At 48.6% G+C, this 12,426-nt stretch overlaps 1 protein-coding gene across 4 annotated transcripts in view; it reads left to right on the top strand.

The window, feature by feature from the left end:
* KIAA1328 (KIAA1328 ortholog) overlaps positions 1-7,553 on the top strand; it is a 353,979-nt gene extending 346,426 nt beyond the window's left edge. For all 4 annotated transcript variants that reach the window (XM_045886803.3, XM_045886802.3, XM_054510318.2 and 1 more), the window contains one exon: positions 1,213-7,553. In XM_045886803.3, coding sequence (XP_045742759.2) covers positions 1,213-1,423 — 211 coding nt within the window. In that variant the 3' untranslated portion in view covers positions 1,424-7,553. The remainder of the gene's footprint in view (positions 1-1,212) is intronic.
* Positions 7,554-12,426: the final 4,873 nt, after the last annotated feature.

Raw genomic sequence — 12,426 nt, 5'->3', positions numbered from 1 at the left:
ACAACAGGCCATGTGCGACTGCTCGAGACTTCATGGTACATCTGTAGAGATTACTTGGCCCCTTGTATGAATGAGGATGGAGACAGATGCATTTATGCCTTTGGCTTTCCCTAATGGGAATACATACAAATGGGTCATGGATGAGGGTGTTACTGACCACTAGTAGTTTCTCTGTCTCTCTGCTGCTTAAGCCTACCCTTTTTGATGAAAATGCTGGACACCAAGGCAGTCTTTCTTTGGAGGGAGCTCTTCATAGATTCAGATGAGAGTTTCTTTTCCCAAGATTGTAGAGAGAATGGGAGTGAGATAGCAGGACGGAACTAGCATTTATTATTTATGTTAATTTATACCAACCGACTCATTTAATCCTAACAGGAGCTCTGTTAGCCCCTTACGCATGAGAATCTGAACTGAGAGGTTGAAGAACTTTCCCAAGATTACACAGCCTGAAGATGGTAGAGCAGAGATTTAAACCAGGAAGCTTTAATGTCCTGAATGAGAGCACTGGAGACAAATTACCTGGGTCCAAATCCTGACTGTGCCATATAATGGCTTCATGTTGGATGAGTTCCTTCCCTGAGCCTCGGTTTCCTCGTGTATATACTAGAGATCAGACTAGTAGCGTACCTACTTCATGTTCAGAGGGTTAAATGAAGGTTGAATACATGTAAAGCATTAAGAACAGTGCCTGGGGGACACCTGGGTGGCTCAGTTGGTTAAGCGTCTGCCCTCGGCTCAGGTCATGATTCCAGGGTCCTGGGGTGGAGCCCCACATCGGGTTCCCTGCTCAGCAGGGAGCCTGCTTCTCTCCCTCTGCCTGCTGCTTTGCCTACTTGTGCTCTATCAAATAAATAAATAAAATCTTTAAAAAAAAAAAAAAAAAAGAACAGTGCCTGGCACTTAGTAAGCCTACAGTAAATCTAGCTATTACTTGATCCAGCATTACTGTTGTCACTGTTCCTTTGCCCACTCCACAGCCTCTCTTCACAGCTGAGAAAAGAATGTTGGTGATCAGCAGAAGAGAAGAGCTTACAGGCAGGCAGCGGGGGCCTTCTGCTGTTCACCCTCCCTAAAATTCCCCTCGTGGACCCTCTTACACGTGATGTGATCGGTGATCTGATTCTTGCTCCCGGCAGCCCATCTCTGTAGGCTTCTTGGATTCTAATGTTCCACTGGTCTGATCATTTTCTGTCTGGTTTGTGTGTGTTGCAGATATGAGACATCTCTGCTGGATTTGGTTCAATCTCTGAGTCCAAAGTCTGCTCCCAAACCTCAGCCCCATCCCTCCAGAGAAGCTGGGGCCTTGAATCACAGTACTCGTCGACTCAGTCCTCGAAAATCAACCTGGAACAAGATGGGGACAGGCAGGACCCCTGAAGACCTAGAGGAGAATCAAATTCTGGAAGATATCTTTTTCATTTGACGTTGAAACACATGCTACAAAATTTCCATCCAAAATGTGTGGGCTTCTTTATATCCTGATCTAGGATTTTAAATTATTTGATTGCAAAGTAACTGTGTCTCTCCTTTCACAGGGGCCTCTCTCACTAACATCCTGTTACATGTTGAACATAGTAATCATGCTACAAACCCAGAGTGGTTTTGATCAGACCCATCAGAAGGTAACACATTAAGGGGTGATAAGGGTGATCTTTTCTATGCCAAGCAGAGATTAGAAAATTAACATAGGACACTTTCTACATGCAAAGGCCTTTGGATATTCAGCCTCATTTCCAGAGTGTTTCCTTCTCAATACTTTGTTAGAAGAGGTTGGCTTTCTTTTGTACACAAGGAAGACCTTTTCACGGAAAGATTCCCTCTGATTTAAAAGTAGCCCTTTTGTAACATAAGCAGTTTCAGAAAGACAGACTCTTTACCTCTCCACCTCTCCTTTACCTCTATTCCCTCATTGCCTACTTCTATGCACGTGTAGTCATTTAATTCCGAAGTTGTAATTGGTGCCCTACCGTCACAAGCAACAATGAGGACCAATTGTGAGTCAGTTCCAGTGGTCATCAGCCCTTAACCAAAGGGCACAATGGGCTGGAGGGAGGGATCCAACCAACCCTTGGAAACCAGCATTAAGTCATGTAACAGAGTGACTGCCCTCAGGAAATAAAATGGAGGCACAGGACTGACATGTTTTTCCTGACATCCACCCATTTCCCAGGATAAATAAGAGCAAGAGCTCAGTACTTTTTATTGACCTAAGTGTCTATATTTGTGAGCTGCCCAGGGCTGTGTCTGGGGGAGAAGCCACTAGAGAGGGGCATCAGCTGCCACAGGCTGAGAGACTTTCCCTGGTCCTCCCTCTTACTTCATGAGGACCAAAGGCCCTGGGTTGATCAGGTCTTTTGGGTGCTCTGCTCAGAGTCACTGTCCCATGACCCCAAAGAACCATCTCTACTTGCCAGATTCTCCTCCGCCAGCCCCAAGCAGAATCCTCCTGGTCTTTCCAATCTTTCCCACTGGGTCCTCCATTTGACCCAGAGAAGATCTGTGGAAGAAGTACACTTGAGACCTCATTCTCTCTCTGTTCTCCTATTTGGCAGAGCTCTTGAGATGGGTCCTTCAGCTTACAGTGGGCTCTAGTGAGCTCTCACGCCGATGGGCAGCATGATGAGCCTTGTAGAGCCAGTGAGTTAACAACCTCCCAGTCATTGGAAGTCAGGGAGGTGTGTCCCCAGATGTGTCTACTTGATGACTTTATTTGATCTGGAGGGTGTCGCTTTCTGTTTCTCTCTCCCTTTCACCGAATGCTAGGCCTGAAATGGGATCAAGAGTCTTTGTCAGTCAGCATTGGTAGCCAAGGTCAGACCACCCAGGTTGAACTGCATTTAGTGAGCCTGCATGGCTTCCCTGAATTCTTTATCAAAACTAGATATCAACCTACAAAAGCCTTGTTAAACAGATTCCTTATCTGGGTAGATCAAAATCTCATTGTCTCTTCAGGCTGAGGCCCTATCACCTCTACTCAGCCTTCCTTCAGTTGGGTCTTTTTGCTCTTGGGAGAAGATAAGAATGGGATCTACCAACACCAGTCCTTAATCTGAGGTCAGGATTGACTGACTAGTTTTAGGCATCCAATTGAAAAGTTGAAAAAACACTGCAGATTAAAGTATCCTTTTAAAGTTCACCCCATGACAGAAACTGAGTCAATTTCATACCATTTCAGAAAGCATTTGGAAAATTGAGTTTCCTTTGGTGTGGCAAAATGGGAAGAAACAAACTGAGTGCCCTCAGCCATTTTCTCAATTAAATTTAAGTTTCCAGAACTATCTTTTCCTTGCCCCAGGTGTCAAGAGCACTTTAAGTACATCCAATTCCCTTGGATCAGCCATAACTATACTCCGCCATTTGGACACCAGTGTCTTTACAGTTCTCTAGAATAAGGGGGTGCCAGGAGGACCAAGAAAATGATTATGATTTCTTTAAGAAGCTTGTTTGCCTTTAGAAGAATCATAAATGAGACAAACTAAGGGCTTTTGGCAGGGGGCGGGGGTGGTCACGTGCCACAGATTGGAGTTTAAGTGCTTCTTTACCTCCCCCTGCATGAGCAGTTTGGAAGAGCAAAGATGGGTTTTCAGCAGAGCGTCAATCAACATATTTTTCATATGCTACATCCCCCCCACCGGTTGCCTTTCTCTATCCTGTAGGCCCTTCCTGTGTGTCAGGGCAATAGGATGTGAATTTGTGTCTAATCCAATGTCTTCCTTATGAACTGAACAGTGTATGTTAACGTCTTCATCTGTCTGACTTTGAGATATATATATATGAAAAGGTTGTTGTAGAGCCTTGAGGCTGTTGTGGAGCCTAGAAGCTTGACCTACTTGCAGATATCCTCCAGAGAGAGGGTCTGACACGGAGGAGTCTGCCTTTCTTCCTGGTAAAGTGCTCCCAACAGTGACTGGTTGCCTCCAGCTTCTTCCTCAGAGCAAGACTAGACACCTATTAGGGGTGCTGCAGATAATGCCCCAACATTGCCCACTCTGCTGCCCCCCACCCTGTGAGAGAAAAACCAATCCGTGTTTGCAAATGGCATAGGACAAAGTATTTCCAATGAAGCTCCTACAGGGGCCCAAAGTGCTTGATTTAGGAAACGAAGGTCAATCAAGGAAAAACTTTTTCTGGCAGTCATCCTTCACGTAGGCACACTTATATTCATCCAAACCTGCTCCCCTGTGGTGAGGACTTATCTAGAAAACCCCAAATGTCATAGGGAAGGGAGGGGTTCTCTCCTCCCTCAGAGCCACTCTTTCCACTCGGCCCTGCTCCCAGCATCATGGCCAGAGACTCTGGGAAGAGATAGGCCTAAAGGAGAGGAGCTGGAAAAAGTCTGTGGTCTTTAGTGAGGTGGATGGAGGCTATGGCAGACCCCTCCCAGTGCATGCTTTATCCTCACCTCAGAGAGTATTGTTTTTACTGCGGGCAACTGTTTATATACGTATGAGATTTTAAGTTAATAATTATCTCCATGGCTATTTTCCCCATATGGTCTTGATATCGAGTTGTCCCTTCAACACCCTTCATCAGATCAGTGGGGCAGAGCTTGAAAGCAAGAACAGTGCCCCAGGTTATCAGATGTTATTCTCCTCAGTATGTGTTAAAACAGCCGAAGCTTGGGTCAACAGAAACAAAACGGTTTGCCATATCCTGATAGGTTTTCCTGGTTGACTTCAGCTCGCTCCCATCACGTGGACACCAAGTCTCCTCTAGGTTGTGTGGTTGCTGGAATGGAAGTTTTGATCTTTGTGCACCTCTGAGTCCCTTCCATGTGCCTGTCACCCAAACTACTCAGCAAGGAAGAACTATCACAGCCCTTTGAGACAGGAAAAATGGTCCTGTCTAGTTGGCTTTAGGTGCTAAGAGATGTTAGGTGAGGGCTTGTGTGCCTGAAATGCCCAGTTTTGAGATCATACTGGTAGATTCAATTAACAGCCGGAGACCCTCTCCTGCCCCTTGTTCCCCTGGTCAACCTAGCACCTCCACCTGCCCAAGGAGACTGCAGGTGCCCCTCAGAGGCAGAGGTGGTGAGAACATAATCATCACTCAACCAACTCCAAGCCCTATGCACCATCTTATTCAATGCTTATGAGAGTCATACTTTTAAGAAATCATTTGCATACGTGTTACTTATAAGCCACCTCAATTCCTTGATGGAATGAGGACAGGGATACATCTATGCACACCTAAGTTTTCAAGGTGTCACCCTGTGCACCAATAATGAAAATGAAGCATAACAAACCCTAACTAAGGTCATCAGCTAGTAAAGAATAGAATTCCAACTCAGAATCTGGGGGTGGGAAGGTCATTATTCCCATCCCCCCCCTCCTCCTTCCAGTCAAATTCCCAAGTAGTATCAAGTCCACCTCCTATTTCTCAACCCGCCCCTTCGCTCTGTCTCTGCTGGTGCAACAGTCTGTGCATTGGTCTTCCTGCCAGATGGCCTGGATTCATCCTTGAACAAGTGACTCTACCCTTCTTTGCCTCACTCTTATCTTTAAATGGGGATCACAACAGAACCTACCACGAGAGGTTATTGGAGAGTGCAGTGAACTAATGCATGTCGAGTGCTCAGCACAGATAAATAAGCACTCATAAGGGTTAGCTGTTACTGTTCTCCAGGAAGCTACCAGGGTCATCTTGCCATGTCACACCCTGGCTTAAAAGTGTTGGATAGTTCCAGTACTTAGTTTCCTATTGCACTTAAGAAAGCTTGGCCTTCTGAGCATAATGCACGAGGACCTTCATGGTTTGGCCCACTGTAGACCTCCGGCCCCTTCATTTCCCCACTGTTTCTTTCTCTTGACTTCTGTGCTGTGAACTTCCATAGTTCCTGAAGGCACTATGATATCCTTCTCCTGACCTTCTTGTGAGCTTTCTTAGCCGTTTGTACATCCTTTATCACCACATTTGCTGTGCTAGAAATGCCTGTTTATTTGATTCCCTCCTTTAGATGGTAGGCCCCGTGGTGGCCAGGATAAGATGTAGGTCTTAGCTGTCACTCACTCCCAAGAACTTAGCATGGTTCCTGGCACGTTGTAGGCTCTTATCATTATTTATCAGTTAGATGGATAGGTAGGTGCATGGGTGAAAGGGAGGGAGAGGAGGGAGGGAAGGAAGCCATTAAACAGATCTGTGCCTCCAAAGTCCAGTATTCTGTACTATGCCAGGCGGCTTGCCCCTCTCTCATAAAGGAGAAAGTGAGGGCTGTACTGAGGGGCTTAGGGACACCTCCATTGCTCTCTCCTCATTCCCACACTGACTCGCATTTTCTTTCTAGAACAAACCTAAGATTTATAACTTTCTTGCTTAAAAATCCAAAGGACTCCACAATGCTTACAGGGCAAGGAGCATACCCCTTAGAGTGACATATCAGGACTCAGCATCTGACCTCATCTCCCTCCTTTCTCTGCTACGTTCACCTTTGCAACTCACAGCTATTGGCCACCTCCCAAAGACATGCTGCTCTTTCCTATCTGTGTGACTTTTCCACATCTCTCTCTCTCTGTCATGGATGAATCTTTCCAGACCTAGCTCAGCTGTCACCACTTCCATATTTTCCTGATCCTGCCCTCCCTCCAGGCATCCTTATAGACTCTTTTCTCCTGGCTCCAATAATGCTCCAGGAGCCTTCCGTCATATCCCACCTCAAACTGTGCTGTATTGTTTGTCTCCCTGTTAGAACAGTAAGTGTCCAAAGGTGACAAATACTGACCTTGGAGTCAACTCAGACTTCCCACTTGCGAGCTGTACACATTGAGACAGGTTATGCCTTACAAATTTAAACTGGATTATAAAGTTAAGCTTTATAAGTTATACTCTCTAAGCCTCAGATAGAACAATTTATAAACTTACTTGTCAAAAGGGGGTGGTCCTTCCTACCTTACAGGTTGGTGCCTGGAATGCTGATCTAGCCCAGAGGAAAGCGAGAGTGATAAGGCAAAAGTGTCAACGCAAGGAGGCCCAGGCGGGGTGTCCAGAGGAGCCAGAGGGGGGCTCCGTGGAATGTAAGGGACTGGAAGACCCAGGAGTAAAGAGCATTGTTGGGGTTTGTGAGAGAAGAAGAGGCGCGTGGCTGGAAGCCCAGGGCCCAGGCAGGGCGTGGGCACCAGCCTCTCCCTCCCCTTCCTCTGCGCTCCACAGCTGGTGGCCTTGGCGGGTACCTCACTGGCGCCACCGCACAGACAGTGGCCTGACCCCCTGACCAGGGCGTCCACGGTCCAGGGTCCTGCGCCTGCGCTGCAGTTCTGCGCTGTACTCTTCCCCGCTTCGTGTCCTTCTCTTCCCCAGCGCTGAGATGAGGAGCTGGAGGTAGGGAAGGCCGGCTGTCCTAGTGCTTGTCGCTGCCGCCTGAGGCCGGATGAACTCCACAGCCCCAGTTTGCAGCCTTCTCCTCCCAGCCAGATGTGATCTAAGCGCGTTGGATTTATATAATATTGGGAAATGGTAAACTGTGTAAATTTGCTATGTTTTCCAGGGACATTTATTTATGGAGAGGCATTTTTAACTCAAGTGCAGAAGTGTTAAATCATTATAATAAATTCATGCTATTCAGACTTTCTTACATTGTAATAAATTTTTTCTAAGCATGAATGAGGAGATCCATGATTCCTCTAATATACCATTATGTATTTCTTCTCAAAATGACACAACTTACTATATCAACTGGGACAATGATAGAAGGAGATTTACTGTGTTGGAGGAAAAAAGTCGAGTAGCAATGAGTGTCAGAAGGGTCTCGGGAGCAGGGACCCCCAGCAGAATTTCTCCCTGCCTCTCAGACGCGGCAGGTATTGCCGCAGCAGGGGAGGGCCTGGCGAGGGGTGCAACCCCCACATCTGCTAGCTGAGCTTTGGAAAAAAAGCAGAAAAATGGGCCCGGGGCCCAAGGACTTCTGTCCCCCACTGGGGGGAGGGAAGTTGGAGTGGGCTGTCTCAGAAAGGAAAAGTCCCCCAGTCTTCGAAAACCATCAGTCTGGGGAAAGAGCTGCCCTCTCATCACCCGCCTCCCACCTCACTCCTCACCTGGATGCTCATTGGACCGGAGGATTCGTAGCTTTCATCCGATTCAAAACGTTCAGGACACTCTGGTCTTCAGTGAACCGATTGGCCACTCTGCCCTAAGCAAAGTCCAGTGACATCGTTCCTGACCCCCAGCAGCACACGAGAGCTACGTCCGGCTGCAGCCACAGCTCCCACAGGCCAGACGTCACAGAGGCCTGAACAGGGGCTCCTGCGAGGGGGGCTTCGGTCAGAATCTTCCCGGGAGATGGGACATTTTGGTTGGGCAAAGGCAGGGAAGGAAGGGTTCTGGGCAGACGAGCCATGTGTCAAAGGCATGGAGACAGAGACTCCCAGAGTCAGTCAGCTGCGGCACAGCCTTGAATGCTAGGCCTGGTGCTTAAACTCGGAGGAGCAGGCTCCCGTGGAAAGAGACCTGCATCGATGCCAACCATTGCTGCTTCCCAGCTGCGGGGCGCCTCCCCACTCAGGGCGCCCAGTTCCCTCCTCCGTGGGGAGGGGAACCCGGCCCTGCAGTGCCTGGTCCACGTGGCTGACGGCTCTCTTCAGGCAAACTTCAAACTGGCCACCTTTTTTTCATTCTATTGTGAAGCCAGACTTAACGTAGACGTTTTGGAAACAATACAAAGAATTTCTGTATGCCCTTCACCCATAATCCCCAAGTGTTAACATTTTAACTCATTTGCTTTATCATTCTGTCTTTCTCACACATATATAAACACATATATCATTAATTTTTTGTCAAGTATTCGAGAGTAAGTTGCCAACAGAATACTCTTCTTTCCCCTACGAGTTTAGCATGGCTGTCCTACAAACAGGGCTTTCTCTTACAGCGAGCCCAGGCTGGAGGCTAACATGAACACGGTACCATCATCTACTCTGCAGACCTTGACTGAAGTTTGCCAGATTTCCTTCCTAGCTTCCAAGTTTCCTTTCCCTAAATATCCTTCTTAACGAAAGAGAAACGATTTCTGGCCCCGGATCGTAAGTTGCATTTAGCTATTGTGTCTCTGAGTACAATCCACTTGTTTTGTAAAATGTTCCCCAATTTGGGCTTGTCTGATGTTTTCATAGGATTACATTCAGATTATGCATTTTCAGCAGGAAAAAGTGATGCTGAGTCCTCAGTACATCATAGCAGAAGGCCCATGATAGCTCTTTCCTTCATTCCAGGGGATGTTAACTTTAATCACCAGGTTAAGGTACAATTATACAATTATTAACATTTCCTTGTAATTTATTAGTGTGGGAAGGGGGGTTACTCTGAGACTATGTAAGTATTGTTTCTCTTCTACCCTTTAGTGAGAGTTTCAGCATCCTCTGATGATTCAGCACATTCCATTTAAATCCTTATTCTTCTGCTGGGTTCTGACTACCCTCTTGGACCAGCCCAGTGCTAGGCAAGAGATTGGAAAAGGAGACAACTCATTTCTTTTCCTTAGGGACTTCCGCTAGGGAGGGAGCCACATACAGAAGCACAGAACAGTGTGGAAAGAGGGCCCAGTGAAGTGGTCTCCACGCTGAGGTCAATGGGAGGTCAGAAAACAGGTGCTCAGCTAACAGCTGCTCAGCTCAAGCTAGAGCCCCCTGGGGCAATGGACCCTGAACCAAAGGGCAGAGAGAATGTGAATGGCCGGAAATCTGGAATGACAGGAAAATCTGTGTCCATAAGCCATCTTTGAGGGCCCCACTGAGACCTTTTCACAAAGGCCTATCCCACCAGCTTCCCAGGTAATGAGAAGACCGGAACCACCAGGCTTTCTTCTAATCCTCATGCAGAGTTGGGGCAAGGGGAGGCAGAGAAGCCTTGTTGAGAGTGTGCCAGGTATGGGGCCCACGGGAGGCACCCCCCCCATGCCACACCTCTTCTCGTCCATTCAGCAAACATTGTGGAGCACCTACTATGTGCCAGCACAAAATACTCTCAAGTAGTTCTTGATTAAAGGGGATCCCTCAAACCCAGAGGCCTCCTAAAGTTGCCCAGCACTCAGGGCAAGACAGCAAGTGTCAAGACTTGCTTCAGCTTCTGCCCAGAGTTGAGAGCAGAATCAAGTGGTGGAGAAAACACGGCTGTGTTCTCTCATTCAGGTGGCTCTTATCTCAAGAGCTAGGCTGAGGGCATTCATGGTCTCCCTCCTCTGCCCTCTCTTTTCTCTGTGGCCCTTCCCAGCACTTAGCAGAGAGCTGGGCCAAATCCTTGAGACCCAGGGCACCTGCTCACTTTGCAAAGGGGAAAACTGGCAGAGGCAGAGGTCTGAGCCTTTCCAGGACAATCTTCCGTCCCGCAGTTAGCTTGTGTGTCTTTGTGTGAGGCTTGGGAATACCGTCAGTGAAGAGGCTTCCGAGTGAGGAGTCATCATGCCAGGGCCTTGACCAGGTGGTCCCTTCCAAAGTGAGAGTGATGACAAGCACAGAATCTGCCAGCAGGGGACCTGGGCTCAAACCCCAGCTCTGCCCTACCATGTGACTTAAAGCACACCGCGTAAGCTCATCTGTAAAACGGGGTCCAGCATTGTGGGGAAGGTAACTGGGATGGTATCAGTGAAGTAGGCAGGACAGTGTCTGGGTCATCAGTAGGTGGATTGTTTTTAAACAAGGCCCAGTGTCTTCCCCCAGCATATTCTCCACCTACCTAGACATCTTGGCACTTCAGAAGGCTGGGGTCCTTTGTTCCTCCATGGGCCCCTCCCTTGGGGTCTATTGATCCCTTGCTCGCCTTCTAACACTCAGCCCCAGTGTCCCCCTAGACTGGGCTCCCCTGACCCCTGCACCATGCTGTCCCGCAGCTGTCTTTGCTTGCCAAGGAGCCTCATGGGGGGAAGGAGAGCAGCTGATTTCAAATCTGGGCTCCATTACTTTCTTGCAGTGTGATTTTGGGCAAGTCACTTACCTTTCCCAAGCCTCTGATTGTTCATCGGTAAAGTAAGGTGATAGCACCCTGCAGATAACTTCCGGGTTTAGAGGGAATACCCATAACACACTTGGCATTGTCCTAGAAGGTGGCTGTCATTATTATGTCACCCAGAATCCTTAGCACAGTGCTGGGATTTGGGGAAGAGATGCAGCCCCATTCCAAGATGATTTTCATTTAAAGAGTAGGACTAATGGAGGCCCAAGTCTAACCCAAGGAAAAGGCCCAACAGTGGGATCTGAGGCCCTGAGCGGCACTGGCGTGTAGCGGGGCAGGTATATTGGGTCCACCTGGCTGCCCTCACGTTGGTTCCCATGGCAACCATGGCCCACCCGTGCAGGGTGAAAACAAACCACAACTGAAGCCCCTCTTTGGACCCCAGGAGGAAGAGGAGATGGGAGACAAAGTTGGCAGCACATGGGTCCACGGATTTCCTGCCACCCCAGGGCCCACAGCCCCTAGAGCTGGGCCCCAGGCGGAAGTAAGGAGAGAGGGAGGGCAAATGGCAAAGACAATTCACGTGGAGACTCTGGAGACAAGAGGAATCCTCCCTCAATTAGTGGAGTGTGGGGCCCTCAGAAATGGTTAAATTTTCCCCTTGATTTCTGAGTGATGGAGAACCAGTTTGCATTGACCTTGAGAATTTGCTTATAGTTTTCTCCAGAGTTCAGTGTATTGGGGAACGAGAGCTGACACGAGCTCAAAAGGTTTTGAACCCCAGGTGGCTGCTTAAACTGTTAATAAATATTCCATTTATTTCCACTGAACTTCCCCTCCTTGGAAGAATAAAAGCTAACTGGGTCTTTGGGTTTTTCTGCTTCCCTCCATGCTCCCCCTCGGTCCCCACGGCCAGCAAGTGCTACTAGGCAGGGAGAATTTTGGACTCCTTAGCAGCATGCTTAGTACGTGTCACTCACTCATGTCTAAGAAGCCCAGCTCCAGCCCCGCTGACGAAGGAGAGGAGGAAAGGACCTTTCCTGGCACCAGAGTCGACCTAGATGTTTCCTAAAGGTGAGACTGGATAGTTGAGAAACCCGTGAGAAGTGGGGAGCAAGGAGGCAGGACACAGTGCTGGAGGAAGCTGCTATGCGGAGGGTTCACAGCCCGGGGAGGTGGGATGCGGAGATGAAAAGCCCCCACCACTCTGCAGGCAGCCCTGGGGTTGGGCCCTGACTCTGGGTCATCTGGGCAAGGGATTGCACCTCTTGGAGCCTGTTTCCTCATTCGTAAGACCGGGACAAAAACACCCACCTCAGAGAATTAGGTGAGATTATAATTAAGCAGCTCAGCACAGGGTCTGGCTCAGAGCAAGCACCCCTAAGTGGTAGCTACACCCATGGCTCCCCGAAGGATAAGAGCGTGAGCCAAGGGCACTGATTCCTCTACCCAGCCAGCGGGGTCCTGAGCGTCCCCAGGCCTGGGCTTATCTGTTGGGAGTCCCACAGGCCAGCTATTGGAGCCTGGGCCCGTCACTGCCCGGCTCTGGGTCTC

Source organism: Mirounga angustirostris, unplaced genomic scaffold (genome assembly GCF_029215605.1).
Source record: "Mirounga angustirostris isolate CCGP_5_RB_7025 unplaced genomic scaffold, mMirAng1.0.hap1 SCAF_14, whole genome shotgun sequence".
Classification (NCBI taxonomy): Eukaryota; Metazoa; Chordata; class Mammalia; order Carnivora; family Phocidae; genus Mirounga; species Mirounga angustirostris.
The sequence above is the reverse complement of the archived record's forward strand: the minus strand, read 5'-3'. Positions and strand labels throughout refer to the sequence as shown.